Raw genomic sequence first — 16817 nt, 5'->3', positions numbered from 1 at the left:
AGACTGAAAAATAGTAACTGTTTTTTGTCCTCTGTAATTTCAATACAATTTAGCTAAAGAGAGAAGAATCTGTAAGAATCAAGAAGCAAGTGGAAGAGGCCAGAATACAACAGATGAAGGCAGTTCAGAGACAGAAGGTAAGATAGTGGCGACGATGGTGAGCTACCACTGACTGAAGGCTCCCTGTGTGTGCCAGGCTGTCTTCTGCACACCGCCTGTATGCAAATTCGTTCAATTCTCGAAACAGCCTTACGAGTATAGATTATTCTTATTACTTGCATTTACAAATGAGGAAACCGACACAGAGAGGGTAGGTAACTTGCCCAAGGGTTCACGGCCAGTAGATAGGAGAAGTAGGATTCAAATACAGGCAGACTGGCCTCAGCGCTAGGTTTTTGTTTTTGTTTTTGTTTTTTTTCCTGTGTTTGTTTAGTTCTTTTGAGAGAGAAGGAGAGAGGGAGACAGAGGGAGAGGGAGATGGTGAATCCCAAGCAGGCTCTGTGCTCTCGGTGCAGAGCCCAACGCACAAGCACAGCTCAAACGCAGGGAACTGTGACATCGTGACTTGAGCCGAAATCACGAGTTGGATGCTTAACCGACTGAGCCGCCCAGGTGCCCCTCAGAGCTGGAGTTCTTAGTGACCACACAATCTCATCTCCCAGGCAAGTGGTCAAGTAGTGGCTGTGTATTTGACCAGAAGGCAAAGCGGTTAGTAACACCAGCAATTCATGGTGCACTGCCTTTTCCAGGGTGAGTGTTAGATAGGTGAATATGCCTCTCTTACCGGTGCAGGAAAAAGTGTTTTTTTGCATTTGCATTTGCATTTGCATTTGCATTTGCATTTCAGTATTAGTGACGTGATAAAGCTCACAGTGATGTGTTTAGTTTTGATAACTCTTTCCGGAGCTTGGCAAAAAATATCTCTTAAAACATGCTTTTCTGCTACAGAAGAAGGAAGAATGTAGTGTTGTTCTACCCCCACCCTTCTTCCTCCTCCCATTCCCACAAGGTCCTAAGCTGTAGTAGGTTTTAAGTATTGGAGGTATGGGGGCGAGGGGTTGGCTCATGATACTGACCACCAAGTATGGCACCTGCTGCAAATATAAGTCATGGAAACGCACTTCCTATTCTTGCTGTCCTCCTGCCTGTCTGTCTGTGTAGCTCTTTCTCCCTCCCTCCTTCCCTTTCATTTTTTCTTTTAAAGATTGAGTGTTGGTCAAAATTTAAGCCTGGTTACCAAGCAATGGATATTTTTACCACAGTTAATGAAGCCGAAAGGTGATGGCCTGTAAAACACATGAGAGTGTATGAGCCTTACCTGCTGTTTACCTGGCTGGTGAGCAGACTGTCTTTCTTTATAAGGTGTCTTGTTATGTTGTATGATCTCGGGCAGCTCTCTGCCATGCCTCTACACTAAGCCCCACCTCCTCTTCTTCCCTCACGGCTCTGGGAACATCTGTCAAGTGCAGAGATGTGGGCTCTAGGGTAGAGAGAAGACTGGACGTCTGCATGTGGAACTGTAATGAGATGCTGGAGGTGTAAGACAAAAGAATATAGGAACTTTGCTCACAAAATTTGATTTGGCAGTCTGTTTCCAATTGATCAGCTATTACACCTTCACTGAAAAGATTTTTGTGACACTAATTTGTTTTTGATCTCTAAAAACATGATTTCGTCTTTCTACCTCTCTGTCCCCCGTTCTTTTTCATCCAGCCGCCCCCTCCCAATTTTTCTTCAAAGGGAAGTTCACACTTTGGTCTTGTGATTGTAGAGGAGACGGCCCCTTTACATAGTCCTTCTGCATTTCAGTTGGAACTAAGAAAATCGTCAGATCATCACCAGGAATTGAATTAAGAGTCTTGTAGATCCTGAAGAACTACTGTGTTGCAACTTCTTATTCTAAAAGCCATTTACTAGTTGTCATTTAATACCCATAATTAGCTGACTTGTGGGTTATTTATAGCTCATTTCTTCATGGGATCAAATAATGTATACTATTCAGAAATGTTAGTGGCCGAAATGGTCTTCATTTTTTTTAAGCTTGTTTATTTATTTATTTTGAGAGAGAGAGGGGGTGGGGGAGAGAAAGGGGGCAGAGAGAGGGAGAGACAGAATCCTAAGCAGGCTCCACACTGTCAGCACAGAGCCCAACGAGGGGCCTCAACTCAGGAGCTGGGAATTCATGACCTCAGCTGAGATCAAGAGTTAGATAGATGCTTGGGTGGCTCAGTTGGTTAAGCGTCAGACTTTGGCTCAGATCATGATGAGCCCAGCATTAGGCTCTCTGCTGTCAGACTTATGTCCCCAACTCTCGCTCTGCCCCTCCCCTGCTGGTTCTCTCTCTCTCTCTCTCTCTCTCTCTCTCTCTCTCAAAATACGTAAATAAACTTAAAAAAAGAATCAGAGTCTTAACCAACTGAACCACCCAAGTGCCCCTGAAATGGTCTTATTTAACATTGAGTAAAAGCAGCATTTTCCTCTTTCCAAGTTGTACTATAACACTAGGTGTATAACAATCATTAACTACAGAAATCTTAATTGGATTTGCTTTTCTAATGTGATAATTGTAATGATTATTGGTATAATTTTGTCCAAAAGTGAGAGATGGGGAGAGAAAGTTGATATGTTGATCCTTCCCTTTCAAAAGATGTTCCTTGAACCAGCCCCATGGGCATCACTTGTTAGAAATGCAGAATCTTGAGATCCCCAAACCTTTGAACCAGAACCTGCATTTTAATAAGCTTCCCAGTTTATTCTTGTGCATATAAAATCGAGGAGCATTAATGTAATCTACATAACAAGATAAGGAGCAGCCTCCCCTGGTCCTTCTACGGACCTGATTTCTTTGGTTAATTGCCCTGCGCTGCCACCGTGACCTAGCTGTTCTTATTGTACATAAATCTGTGGCTTTTCATAGTAAATGTGAGCCTATTTAGTAGCATGTGTCAGATAAAAGAAAAATGGACATTAGCCATCTAGAAATGGCATACTTCACATTGCCGGTGTGAAAATGGCCAAGGGAAGCAACAATGGCTGTGCTTATGGAGCATTTATTCTTTAAAATGCACGGCAAACACACATATGGACACCAGCCTGCAAAATACCGCCCTCCTCCCCAGGCGAATGGCTACTGTCCAGGAACTCCGAGTCAAGTAGAAGCTGAGCAGCCTGTTGCCACCCGAGAACCCCTAGCTTGGCCTCTTGTCTTGACCCTGTTGCCCTTCAGTTTTCCCTTCTCCCAAGAGGGGTCATCTCCCCCCTCCCCCCCAACCCTGGGCCTCTAATTGCTTACCACCTGTGTGTGGGTGAGGGGCGAGTAGACTATTCTCTGCTAGCACATGGGGGTGTTCTTTGATCCTTAATAAGCAGAAGGTTGTGGAAGGCAGCCAGCCCTTTAGTATCCGGTGTTGTCAATGGGCTCAGGAAGAGTTAGCCCTATAGGTGAAGGGGAAATTTGGAAAGGGCACTAGGATACGTTAGTCAAACTTTTATTCCCAGTCCTAGACTAGGTTGATGTTATGTATTCTTCCCCTGGTGTACGAGAGCCTCCTCAAATCCACCTGTGAGAGTGGATTGTTACGTTTTCAGGATTTTTGTAAACTAGTTGACTTCACTGTGGTAGCTTGAAACCCTCCCTGTTGGGAGTATTTTCACCACGGAAATCAGTAAACGCTGCAAGTCAACCTCCCCCTCCTCCTCTTTGCTAGAGGAGGTTGCTGAATTTATCAGTATACCCCTGCTTGGCCCTAAGCGAGAGAGGGCCTCGCTCACCTCCCCCCACCACACATTCCAAAGCCAAGTGCCTGGGGGCTAAGGAGGGCAACAGTTTCGTGAAGTATCTGGCATATTATATGTCTGATACTTATTGACTTAAAACTAGATTATAGCCCATGTGGTAGGCAGAGTAATGACCCCTCCCCTGCCCCTCCATTCTAATCCCTGGAACCTAGGACTATGTTACGTTACGTGGCAAAGTGGAGGGATTACATTTGCAGGTGGAATTAAGATTGCTAATCAACTTACCTTCAGGTGGAGCTCTGCACTCTCCAGGTGGGTCCAGTGTAATCACAAGGGTCCTTAACTTGGAAGAGGGGGGCAGGAGATTGAGAGCATGAAGAGATGTTAGCAGGGGGAGATTTGGCCTGCCGCTGCTGGCTTTGAGATAGAGGGAAGGGACCACAAGCCAAGGAATGTTGATGACCTCAAGAAGCTAGAAGAGGCAAGGACAGAGATTCTCCCCTGGAGCCTCCAGAAGGAAAGCAGTCCCGCTGACGCCTTGATTTTAACCCAGTGAGACCATCTTGGACTTCTGACCTCCAGAGCTGTAAGATTATTAGTAAACTCGTGTTTTTTGAAGCCACTAAGTTTTGGCAAATGCGGCTTCATAATGATGTTTTCATTTCTCTTCCTGGAATTCCATGAAACAGAGAGAATACCTCGAAAATTAGAACGTCAGAGTGAAAGGAAGTCGTTACATAAAAGCAGTGTACGAGTACTTTGTACATACGACTACACATACAGGGGTATAAGTACTTTCTTTGCCACTGGATCCTGCAACATAAGTAGACAGATTTTCATAATCCTCCCAGAAAGCCTTTTACCTACAATTCTGCACTGTGGGAGCAGACCTCCACTGCGGTTTCCCCCCATAATCCTATTGATTAATTAGGTAATACTTCGATTCCTCCTCCAACCCCCCCCCTTTCATAATACCCACAAACTTGCAAAATGAAAACCTTCCGGTTCCGTGTTAAAGAACCTCCCTACCTCCCGGATTACTCTGATTCTGCCTTTGTTCTACTTCTGTTTGAAATAATATTACACAGTGGCATCTAGTTTGTAAATACTTTCACTTAATACACAGAACCTCCTGGGGTCTCATAACGTCAGAAAGGGCAGAAGCCAGCCCGAGATCTGAGTGGCACCTGATGACTCTCCTTGTTTTTTTCCGCTCAACCAAAAGTCATAAAGCTGATAGTTATTTGGAGCACCGGGAGTCACTGGGTTTTATGCCGGCCCTGAGAAACCTTGTTAGTTAATTTTCATGCTGTAAACTGAAGTAGGAAGCAACGAGTAGAAAATAAGTAGATGCAGAGATGCATACTTATACATATTTTTAAGGAATCATGTGTCACTATTTCTAGCAAGTGTGTAATAGCAAGGGCTAACAGTTTAAGACAGATTGCAGGGTAAAGCCACACTGAGGAACCACTTTCAATATTGTCTTTATAAATTAGGAAAAATGTCCATTTCTGACATCTCAAGGAACACTAGTATTTCCCAGAAATATGGTTCCTATGTTTTGCATTTCATGGTGGATGAATTAGTGTGGGCAGTTAGCGCCTATTGTTAAAATCTAGTAGGATCCCGTTAATCCCCTAACGTTGGGATGTATGTCTTTGAAATATAGAGGTGGTACTAAGAAGGTAAGCTGTTAGCTTCTCTATGCCTCACTTCCCTTATCTGCAAAATGGGTACAGTAATAATACAATGGACCGGAAGGCTTAGAGGATACAGTATGTGCAAAGCCCTTAGTACAACGCCTAGTACGTAGTAATCACCGACTAGGGGTTCCTTAACCTAACTCATTGTAAAGGAAAAGAAGTGCTTTAACACCATCTCGTTTGACTCTGTTGTATCAAGCTGTTTTGTGGAAGGCCAAGAATTATTCTTGTGTTACATATGAATTGGTTCCATTTTTTCATTTTTACTAAACCTACACGAACGAGGTTGCTGGCGAGAAACAAACACACATGACGTGTGTGTGTGTGTGTGTGTGTGTGTGTGTGTGTGTGTGTTGTAATTTTGCCCCACCAGATTTGTGGGCTTCCCGCTCATCTGGGTCTCTAATAATACCTACTCTGCATTCCTGGCCCACCCCTAAGTACCAAGATCTTCCTCTCCTCATGTTCTTCTTACTGTCTTCTTTCATTTTCAGCTCACGATCTCCTCTCTCACTTGCTAGGCAAAAAAGTCCATCAGGCATAAGCACCTTTATCTTCCTGTTTCCTTTACTCTTCCTTCGCTGTTTTTACTTCTTTCCCATCTCAGGAGAAATAAGAAAGTGTTTTCTTCACTGCTACGATAGATGCTTCCACCTGTGTTTGTTTTCTCCTCTTTCATCTCCTCAGGAACCTTGCTGCCCATCGGTTAAGCCTTCTTTTGTCCTGTTTTGTCCCTGTCCCACCCCCACTCCCTCAGTCTCTTGGTGTAAAATCCTGCTCAGATCTCTTCTTTTAAAAACAAAGGATCTCTCCCCGTTCTGGTTTCCTTTCAACTCCTCTGTGCCACGCATCGTGGTTCAGCTGCTTGAAGGCCTTTCTACCACATTTGGTTCCCAAGTGCCAGTCTGTGAACTGACTTCTAGCAATCACCTGAACCAAAGAATCTCTTGTTTTAAAAAAAAAAAATGTCCCTTAGCTGATGCTGAGCGCAGCTGGCCTAGGAACCTGCTGTCTTTGTGTTCTCCCCTCTAATTGTTCCTTGGTGGACTGAGTTTGACTTCTGTCTCTAGTACTCCACGGTATTGATCTAGCTAAGAACACCAGAGGTGCTCTTAATTGAAAAAACCACCACCAACAACAACAATGGAGACTCTTTAGTTCCTACCTTACTTAAACTCTTCGTAATATCATAACTGTTAAGTACTCTGTCCTTCGAATTCCACCCCTCTGGATTTCCAGATCCGTTTCCCTCATGTTTTTCTGCTACTGATGTTCTATCCAGGTGCCACCTGTGGGGTCGTCTCTCATCCCTGTGCCTGTGCCACCATAGTCTTAGGTAAAAGTCCTCACTTTTACACATTTAAGGATTAGTTATTGCTTGTGCTGGCGATTTTTGAAATCTGTATCTCTAGCCCATATTCCTGAGTCCCAGAACCATGTATTATACCGTATGCTCGATAGTTCTTTCCAGATGTTCCCCAGGTAGAGCTCAAATCCAGTAAGTTCAAAATGAAACTTCTGTTCATTCTGATACTCTTAATGGCCACCCTGTACCATTCCCCCTTGCCTCACCCATTCTCTATGGATGTAGTCCACCTCCTCTTCTTTTCCCCCTGTCCTATTATATCTGGCCTCTGAATGTTTCTGGAATTTGCCCGTCCTTTTCTGTCCCTGTTGCCTTAATTTGGGACTCCTAATTTATGGGCCGATTACCGTGAGAACCGCTCCATTGGTTTTTATGTTTGTGGTGCTTTCTGCAGCTCACTTGTCTACACTGCTTCCAGAGTAAGCTGCTTACTGTCCTGCTTAAAATAACATAATGGCTCATCATTGCCTTTACTGAAGCCCAAACTCCTTCACTTGGCATATAAATTCTTTTGTAACCACCCCTTCCCTTTTCCTCAACCTTATCGTCCACCGTGTCACTACGAACACCTTTTAATTTATCCATGAGCTGCTCCAGGCTTCCTTAAATTGGCTAATTCTCTCATGCCTTTGTGTATTGAAAAAATTGTGAGTTATGGGAATATCCCTTCCCTCTCCGGGGCCACCACTAGCCCATCATTGCCTTTGTGCAAATTACAAGCAGATTCTTCGTCCAGGTGGTCAGTTCTGTGGGTGCTCAGGTTGGTGATTGATAGTACTTTTGTGGAACATAGAAAAAGATACTTGTGCTGCGCTGAAGCACCCTGTGCTGGGATCTAGGGTTTGGTGAGCTGAATGCCAGCCCTCCTTTAGCCTCCCCAATCCCTTTGCCGGCCCCATGGGTAGTGAGCAATCTGTACAATGGAGTTAAGTTAAGCCCTGTTCCCATCACCTCGTCCTCCTCCTGGAAAACTTGCTTAGATCAGTCTAGAATTTCTACCTCTCGTTAGACCATGGTTCGTATCCTTTAATTTGGTCATTAACCCCTTGGTGAATCTGAACAAAGCTATGGGTGAGCCCACTCTCTGTAGAAATGAGTATACTCTTTTTTTTTTTATTTTTTTATTTTTTTATTTTTGGGACAGAGAGAGACAGAGCATGAACGGGGGAGGGGCAGAGAGAGAGGGAGACACAGAATCGGAAACAGGCTCCAGGCTCCGAGCCATCAGCCCAGAGCCCGACGCGGGGCTCGAACTCACGGGCCGCGAGATCGTGACCTGGCTGAAGTCGGACGCTTAACCGACTGCGCCACCCAGGCGCCCCTAAATGAGCATGCTCTTAACACAGAGTTCATCATGAACCTAGAGGTTAGAAACTACATTTTGAATGTCACTCAACTTGGCTCCTGTGCCCAGGGTGGGGTCTGCCACTTAGTAGACACTGAATGAATGTTCATGGAACTGTTGAAAGAGTACCTACTTCCGTGCTTTTTCTCTGTTCATATTATTTGCAAACCTCTAATCCCCCAACGTATTTTACAGACTGTCATCGTTGGTTTCTTGTCTGCGTTCCCAGCCAGCCTCTGAAATTTTCCAGAAGAGGCACTACTCTGCTCATATGTATTCTCAGCATCTAACATAGGACCAAGCATATAATAGGCATTTGATAAATGTTTGAGCAAATGAGATTTGGTAATATTAAATGATTTGTTTAAGGGCACTCAGTGAGGATGGATCTAGAGCTGGTTACAAAATTTTTTCTTTTAGACCCCATGCTTCTAGACATTTTATACTTGTGTATATATGTAGAAGTATGGTTGGATGACTTCTTAACTCTGTGCAAAATGAAAAGACCTAAACAGTATGACCAAACTTAAGTATTTGGATTATTATACTAAAACAGCTCCTATGTTGTTAGGTATTGAATATAATTTTTTTTGCGGATACTCTGGTATTTTGCAGTACTTCTCCATCCACCTCTGAGAGATAAACAGACCTTTGTTGGACAGAATTTAGCTACTGAATAACTCATGAGTTAAAAGTTATCAGTTATTCATGAGTTGAATTCAATGCTAATCTATTAGTGACAAGATTAAAACTGACTTTCCATTTTGTGACCTTGCTAAAGGAGCCCCGGTCTCCAGATCCTTGTGTGGTTTTCTTGCCATTTTTGAAGCAGCATTTCTAACGGTAGTCTAATGAATACCTACTGCTTGCTTACTGTCTTTTACTGCCCCCCACTTTTTTCCAGAGATGTAGGGGCTCCTCACAGTCCACCATTTTGGTCTCATGAGTCAGGATTTTTTTCTAGGTTGAGATCCTGTTGATTTATTTTCACAATTCTCTATTTGTTTGCTTCCTAGAACTTGTTTAATTAATAATCCAATTGCTTTGTATTCTAATTGGTTCCTTTGGCAGTAAATTTCGTTTCTGTTTTTTTTTTTTTTTTTTTTTTTTCCTGAAACTGAAATCCTCTGTTTCATTTTTCAAAATGGGACCAGTAAATGGTTCTGTGTGAATGAAGACTTTCATGGAAATGAACAATATGAACTGTTTTCCCCCCTCTTTGAAAGATGGGAGCCAAACTAATGTCAGGGTTTAGAAATGATGAGTTCCATTATTCCCTTTTCACAGGTCTTCCTGCCAGGAAAATCCAATTCCTTTTATTAAAGCAAACCCAGCTGCTTGCTGTCTCCCTTGGATTCATTTAAAAGTTCAAGTCTCTCCTGTGTTGTAGAATTTGTTTCAACTCCCCATTAAGCTTGTTTTCTAAGAACTTTACTTGTTTTTCATAGGCAAGTTTTTAAAAAAACACAACAGTTTATGTCATAGTGAACAAAAAGCTCCAGGATTATTTAAATTGGATTAAAATATGCCAGAGCCTTGGTGACTGTAATCTCAAATATGAAGTCCTTTGTTTCTAGATTCTCCAAACAACTAATTAAAAAAAAGAACTCTTTTCCATTCCATTTTTTATGACATTTGCTGTTCAGTCTCTCAACAGCTTTAAGTATATGATTCTGAGTCAGAAGGGACTTGAGTTGGCTTACTGAAAATCTTTTTCCGAATGCTTTAGTGGGATGTGGGTTTATATGTATAAATTTTTTATGAACTACTTAACCATTGCTTATAATTTTCATTTAACATACTTGGTGTGGAAATTTCATGTTTCCCTTAAAACATCTTGAAAACACTTCTTAAAATATAAATGTTGCTATCATTTGAAGTAAAGAATGAAAATGTGAATACTGATTCTGCGATTATACTAATCAGGTTGGGAGAGGGGAACCATGGAAGGAACTTGGGACTCCTCGCTTTCAATAAATAGTGACGATGGGTTGAAAGAGCACATCTGGGAGCAAACCATAAGAGACTCTTAAAAAACTGAGAATAAACTGAGGGTTGATGGGGGAAGAGGGGTGGGAGGGAGGGGAAAGTGGGTGATAGGTGTGGAGGAGGGCACCTGTGGGGATGAGCACTGGGTGCTGTATGGAAACCAATTTGACAATAAATTTCATACTAAAAAAAAAAGAAAAAGAAAAAGGGCACATCTTGGAAGTCCTGGTAGGTACCGAATTGAATAACTGAGGCCGCTTGAACCTAAGGATTTGGGACCTTGGGTAACTTTAATACCACGATTGTGCCTCAAGTTTCCCTAATAGATTGCATTTTGATACTTGCAATTTCAGAGCAATAAACTAGAGGAGAAAAAAAGACTTCAAGAAAACCTCAGAAGAGAAGCATTTAGAGAGCACCAGCAGTAGTAAGTTTGTATCTTCAGAACTTTGTACCTTTATAGACATTGTTTACTCTGCTTTTGAATTCTAGGTAACTTTCCAAGACCTCTGGTATTGGATTATGGGCTGTTATATTAATTATATAATTGAACTCTGTCATTATGTAAGGTTTGAGTTTGGATACCTCTGTAGCCACCAGAGTATTCTTCATTGATTTGAAATAATACTGCTAAATTTGAGAAATCCTTGATTCTAAATAACTTGGAGGGCTGATTCTTTGGCAATCCAAGGTACTTCTGATAATGTTGACTTTCAAAACACTGATATAAGGAAGATAATATTTGAAAAGAAGCACTCTCAACAATAGCCAAATGATGGAAAGAGCCTAAATGTCCATCAACTGATGAATGGATAAAGAAATTGTGGTTTATATGCACAATGGAGTACTACGTGGCAATGAGAAAGAATGAAATATGGCCCTTTGTAGCCACGTGGATGGAACTGGAGAGTGTGATGCTAAGTGAAATAAGCCATACAGAGAAAGACAGATACCATATGGTTTCACTCTTATGTGGATCCTGAGAAACGTAACAGAAACCCATGGGGGAGGGGAAGGAAAAAAAAAAAAAGAGGTTAGAGTGGGAGAGAGCCAAAGCATAAGAGACTCTTAAAAACTGAGAACAAACTGAGGGTTGATGGGGGGTATGAGGGAGGGTAGGGTAGGTGATGGGCATTGAAGAGGGCATCTTTTGGGATGAGCACTGGGTGTTGTATGGAAACCAATTTGACAATAAATTTCATATATTAAAAATAAATAAATAAAAAATAAAAAAAAATAAAAAAAATAGGGATGCCAGTATCTCTCCCATAAGCCATTTGTAAGGATGAAATAAAATAGTTTACATAAATGGCTTAAAAGTACCTGAATTCTATGGAGACAGAAATGAAACTTACAGGAGTCCTTGTTGAATGGGTCAGACAACTTATATTTTGTAGAGACTGGGTAGTGATTCTGGTCCCACCCAGAATTGGCAATTGGCTTCCACTTTCAGATGGATTATCATCTGACTTCCTCCTGTTCTCTCTTCCCATTATTGTACCTCATTTTCAGAATTTCAGATCATTCTAATGTGGGTGTGAGCATATGTGATGCCCTAACACGTGTTGCTCTTCTAAGTACAGGGTCCTCTGTTTTTCTCCTTGTGCCGCAATTATCCTGCCTCTATCCTCAGCAGCTCCTCCTTGCTTTGAGTCTCAGAGAGAGGAGTGGGAAGAAGTTTCTCAGGGCTTTACTTTGCTTCTTGGCAAATTAGGTTACTTGGCCTCTGCTACCCAGGCCACAAAATGGGAGATGGGGTGGGTTGGGGACAAGTGCCAATGAGTAACGTCATCTTTTTAAAGTTAAAATAGGCATTGCCCTCATCTGAGTCATTGATTCCATAGCGTGTCTTTCCCCGCTGTTCTTCTAAGATAGGCATGGGGGTGAGGGAGCTAGTGGGAAGCTAAACACCAGGAAAGATGAACTGTCTTAGAGCTGGCAGGAGGGAGGCAATAGATTAAGGGTGTATTATTGCCTTTCCCTTCATTGCTTAGAGGATGGATGAGTGTATTTCTAGGCCAACCAGAGGAGTTGAAGGAAATAAGGGTACAGTTGTAGCCTAGAGACACAATAAGAACAAATGTATTTATCCCCCTGTCATTCTAGTTTTAGGCTGGAGAAGGGAAGGCCTGCTTGCCAACGAGGGGTCTTAAGTACAGGACAAGGAAGTTGAACAAACCCATTCTCTGGAGAGTTTTAAACATGGTAAAGTGGAGAATAAGAGGTTCTCAGAGTCTGAAAGGACATGGGAGGTTGTGATACTCAGTCACCTTTCTTTCATAGTCCAGCTTTTTTTATTTTTATTTTTGAGAGACAGAGAGGTGGAAAGAGGGAGAGGGGAAGGGGGAGAGAGAGAGAGAACCCCCCTCCCCCCCCACCTTATGTGTGCACAGGGGAGGGGCAGAGAGAGGGAGACAAAGGATCCAAAGCAGGTTCTGCTCTGGCAGCAGAGATACCCGTGCGGGGCTCAAATTCACGAACTGTGAGATCATGACCCGAGCTGAAGTCGGACGCTTAACTGATTGAGCCACCCAGACGCCCTGTCTTCCAGATTCTTGAGGTGTGTTTTACTAAACACTGGAGATCAATCACCCTTTTTCTCTGAAGAAAAAAGTTTTACCCTTAGCCGCCTCCTATACCATCAGTGGAGCTGAATTCAATTACACGCACATTTCACTCTTGCTCTTTCTTCTGCTTATCATGAAAGTCCCAGTTAACCAGGAAAAAGGAGTTGAGCAAAAATGAGAAGTATCTCAAATTGATTTTTAAAGCGTATTGAGAAACGTAAAAAATATATGTGAGGGTTTTTTTTTTGAAGAGTATTTTGTTTTGAACTACTTTTGAAATTAAAAGACTAATAGCTCATGAAATGAATGATCATTATATAGCTAGAAATATGAAAGGGACTCCTTGGAAAACATGGACCCTCTGTATAACAAGCCTTTATCATACCTTCTTATAATCGATTTTTTATGGTACAAAAATTGTCTAGGAGAACTGTTAGGATTGTTTTTTAAATTTTTTTTACATTTATTATTTATTTTTGAGAAACAGAGTGAGACAGAGCGTGAGCGGGGAAGGGGCAGAAAGAGGGAGACACAGAATCTGAAGCAGGCTCCAGGCTCTGAGCTGTCAGCACAGAGCCTGAGGTGGGGCTCAAACCCACGAACTGTGAGATCGTGACTTGAGCCGAAGTTGAACGCTCAGCCGTCTGAGCCACCCAGGCGTCCCAAACTGTTAGAATTTTAATAGCACAAAGATTTCACCAGACCAACCAGGCTACTCTCCATTCCCCAATGCGCCCTTCCCGCACCAAAAAATTTACATTATCCTGAAGCTGTCAAACCAAGGAACACAAAATAGAACACAGCTAAAATTCTTTGAAACCCGTCAATACCTCATGTCCTTGCTAGTTTCAGCATGCTGTGATATGTGGTTCAAATAGCAGACCAGGAATGGTGGTATATGTGTGTGTGTGTGTGTGTGTGTGTGTGTGTGTGTGTGTTGTAGAGGAGTGCATCCATGGACTTGAGCAGACTATAAATCTAAGCTGCTGGAGAAAAAGCTCACGATAGTATCCTGGGGCACCACCATGAGAATCTTAATGTGCTCTTTCTTAACACCTTATTCCTGACTTCGTTCATTTGCTTCTGATTATTTTTAGTGTTGTCAATTATTTAGCTAACAGGCAGAAAACTAGGCTTTTATTGACATCCAAAGGGACTCTCCTGAGTGTAATAATGAAGGCAGTTTATTGAATGCCTGTGAGGTTGCTTTCTAATTGTACGCATTAATCTGCCCATGCAAGCTGGCTGGAAATACACAAGCAGATTGCGTGTGCAGATGGAGCACACAGGATGGCTTTTGTGAAAAGACCTCTGGAATGTACTTCTGCAGTACTGTCTTTTCCTTAAAAATCGAAGGACTGTGACTATTTCAATTGGCAGCTGAGAGCAGACCAGATTAATGGTGCATTAAGTCTGCTACTCTGGCTGGGGACAGATTCATTTCACAATTTAGAATTAGTTCTAGGATTCTTGAGCATGAAAAGCAAAGGGCAAAAATAGGCATCTAACCTTGGTGTAGTTTCCCCCATTATTTTTACTCTCTGTAACTACCTATAAAAAGTCAAATGTGGCACTTTTCAGGAAGGCCTTTTCTATTAATCATTATTACTGGTGGATTTGAGGGTTCGAGGTGATAGTTAATAAACTTTTGATTGTGCTTTTTAAAAAATATCAAAGGGAGGACGTTGGGATATAGGTGATTTAAAACACAGAGTAAATACATCTCCACATTTAAAAATTTGAATGGTAGCTGATTTGGGGGGTTCTAGTCGTTTTTCTAATTATGTTTTTTACATAGATATAGAGACAAGTTTGTATTTTGAGCCTATTTAACCAGTGGCGGGGGCTTACATAGGGTGGGAGCAATGGGATACATTTTGTGTGTGGGTCTTAGGAAAAAACAAGGTTCTCTTAAGGATATGCTGGAGAGCTAACAATTGGGTATCTTCCAAACATTTGAAATGTTAATTCATATCTAATAACCATTTAATGTAATAGATTATACATTTGCACAATTTTTTTTTAAATACAAAATGCTTGGCTCTTTGAAATAAGCAAAATAATAATAAAAGCTGCTGTATTGCTGAGAGCCTCTGGAGTATCAGGAGTATTAGGTATATTATATGCATTTTTTATTTTTTATTTATTTATTTTTTAATTTTTTTTTTAACGTTTATTTATTTTTGAGACAGAGACAGCATGAACGGGGGAGGGTCAGAGAGAGAGGGAGACACAGAATCTGAAACAGGCTCCAGGCTCTGAGCAGTCAGCACAGAGCCCGACGCGGGGCTCGAACTCACGGACCGCGAGATCGTGACCTGAGCCAAAGTCGGACGCTTAACCGACTGAGCCACCCAGGCGCCCCTATTATATGCATTTTTGAATCTAACTTTCAGATCAGCCCTATGAGGGGTATATCCTCCTCATTTTACAGATGGAGGGTTGAGTAAATTACCTGAAGTCCCTAAGACCATAAGTGATGCAGCCAAATCTTGGTCTTGAGATTTGGGGGTCCAGGGGGGCTGGGGAAAAATAGGTCATTGAGAGGCATGATATAGTTGGAAGGTCAGGAATATCTGGCTAGGGTGGGGGGTGATAAGCCCTGGAGTTAAGTGGGGGGTAAAGTTCAGTTCAGAGAGCAAGATTTGGCCAGTGTTGACTTCTGTTTCCTTCTACCAAGATGTACATTTTGCCTAGGGTAGGTGAAAGAAAAACTGAGGAAATAAGTTGATTCTCTCTGATTTTCATCATAGATGAGTGCTATCCTTTTCCAGTCCCAACACTGGGTTAGTACCACACTTAAACTTACTGTAGGGTATGTGGGTTTTTGTGATCTTTCCAGGCAGTGCTCTGCTCCTACGTACTGTTTCCAATATTTCTAGGGGATGGGGCGGGGGGGGGGGGGGATGCTTAGTTCTTTAAAAAACTAGTTGAAAAAGCTCTTGGAACCAAGCTCATTCCAAAACAGGACCTTCCTATTCCTAAACTGCCAAGCACTACCTTGAGCTCAGCCGGTCGATTGAAATGTTGGGAAGTTTACTTCATTTCCACCATCGGAACCATGCATCTCTTTTATTTCCATTTGAATAATAGTGTGATTAGGTCCTAAGAGGCACATCTTCATCTATTTTAGTTTTCTAAGAATGGAGGATCTAGGCAGGTCTGCTGAATATGCACACTTAGGCCCCAAGTTTGCCTTCTAATGTGCTCACAAAACTTCTAATGCCCTTCATGGGAGCTTGCAAAAGACACTTAAGGGCTAAATCAATCCCTTATCCATATGGTAGGCTTAAATCCAACTTCACATTTTATAATCCAAGTAAGGTGAATTGAAAGTCATCCTATTCATAACTTTCTATCTTATGCTAATGAAGTGAACTTATAGATACAAAAATCCCCTATCTATTTTGTTCAGAATAAGACTGAATATTTTATGGGAAATCTGATCTGAGAGAATCCTTGCCTACTGAATGTTAAATCATGCTGATGGTTAAGACCGTATCAATATTTCTACCACTGTCCATTCTTCCTGTGGATGTCCCAGCACACATTAACTTTTTCATTCCCACTGCCACCACCTTCCGATAGGTATTCCTCACATTCCACTTGCATTATGGCTTCTGTCTCCTTGTCATCCCCTGGCATACTCGAATGGCTTCATTGCTGTCTTCACCAACTGTCTTTTTCTGTCAGTTATCTTACATGTTTTGTTGGATTTCATTTTCTTTTTTTTTTTTTTAATTTTTTTTTTTAACGTTTATTTATTTTTGAGACAGAGAGAGACAGCATGAACGGGGGAGGGTCAGAGAGAGGGAGACACAGAATCTGAAACAGGCTCCAGGCTCCGAGCTGTCAGCACAGAGCCCGACGCGGGGCTCGAACTCACGGACCGCGAGATCGTGACCTGAGCCGAAGTCGGCCGCTTAACCGACTGAGCCACCCAGACGCCCCTGGATTTCATTTTCTAAAGCACGGCTTTCATCATGTCACTACCCTATTCTAAAAGGGTATTATTTCCCATTGCTTATAAAATGAATTCTAAACTTCTTAGCTGCATCTTGGGGGAGCTGTGGGCCACCTTGGTAAGAAGATGTCAGAACATGCTA

The 16817-nt window shown here is 42.1% G+C and overlaps 1 protein-coding gene across 3 annotated transcripts in view; it reads left to right on the top strand.

Annotated features, from left to right (window-relative positions):
- EPSTI1 (epithelial stromal interaction 1) overlaps positions 1 to 16817 on the top strand; it is a 99166-nt gene that overhangs the window by 22708 nt on the left and 59641 nt on the right. For all 3 annotated transcript variants that reach the window (XM_058684325.1, XM_058684314.1, XM_058684330.1), the window contains exons 5-6: positions 54 to 137; positions 10498 to 10571. In XM_058684325.1, coding sequence (XP_058540308.1) covers positions 54 to 137; positions 10498 to 10571 — 158 coding nt within the window. The remainder of the gene's footprint in view (positions 1 to 53; positions 138 to 10497; positions 10572 to 16817) is intronic.

Source organism: Neofelis nebulosa, chromosome 1 (assembly GCF_028018385.1).
Source record: "Neofelis nebulosa isolate mNeoNeb1 chromosome 1, mNeoNeb1.pri, whole genome shotgun sequence".
Lineage (NCBI taxonomy): Eukaryota > Metazoa > Chordata > Mammalia > Carnivora > Felidae > Neofelis > Neofelis nebulosa.
Note: the sequence above shows the minus strand (reverse complement) of the source record. Positions and strands in the feature narration are given on the sequence as shown.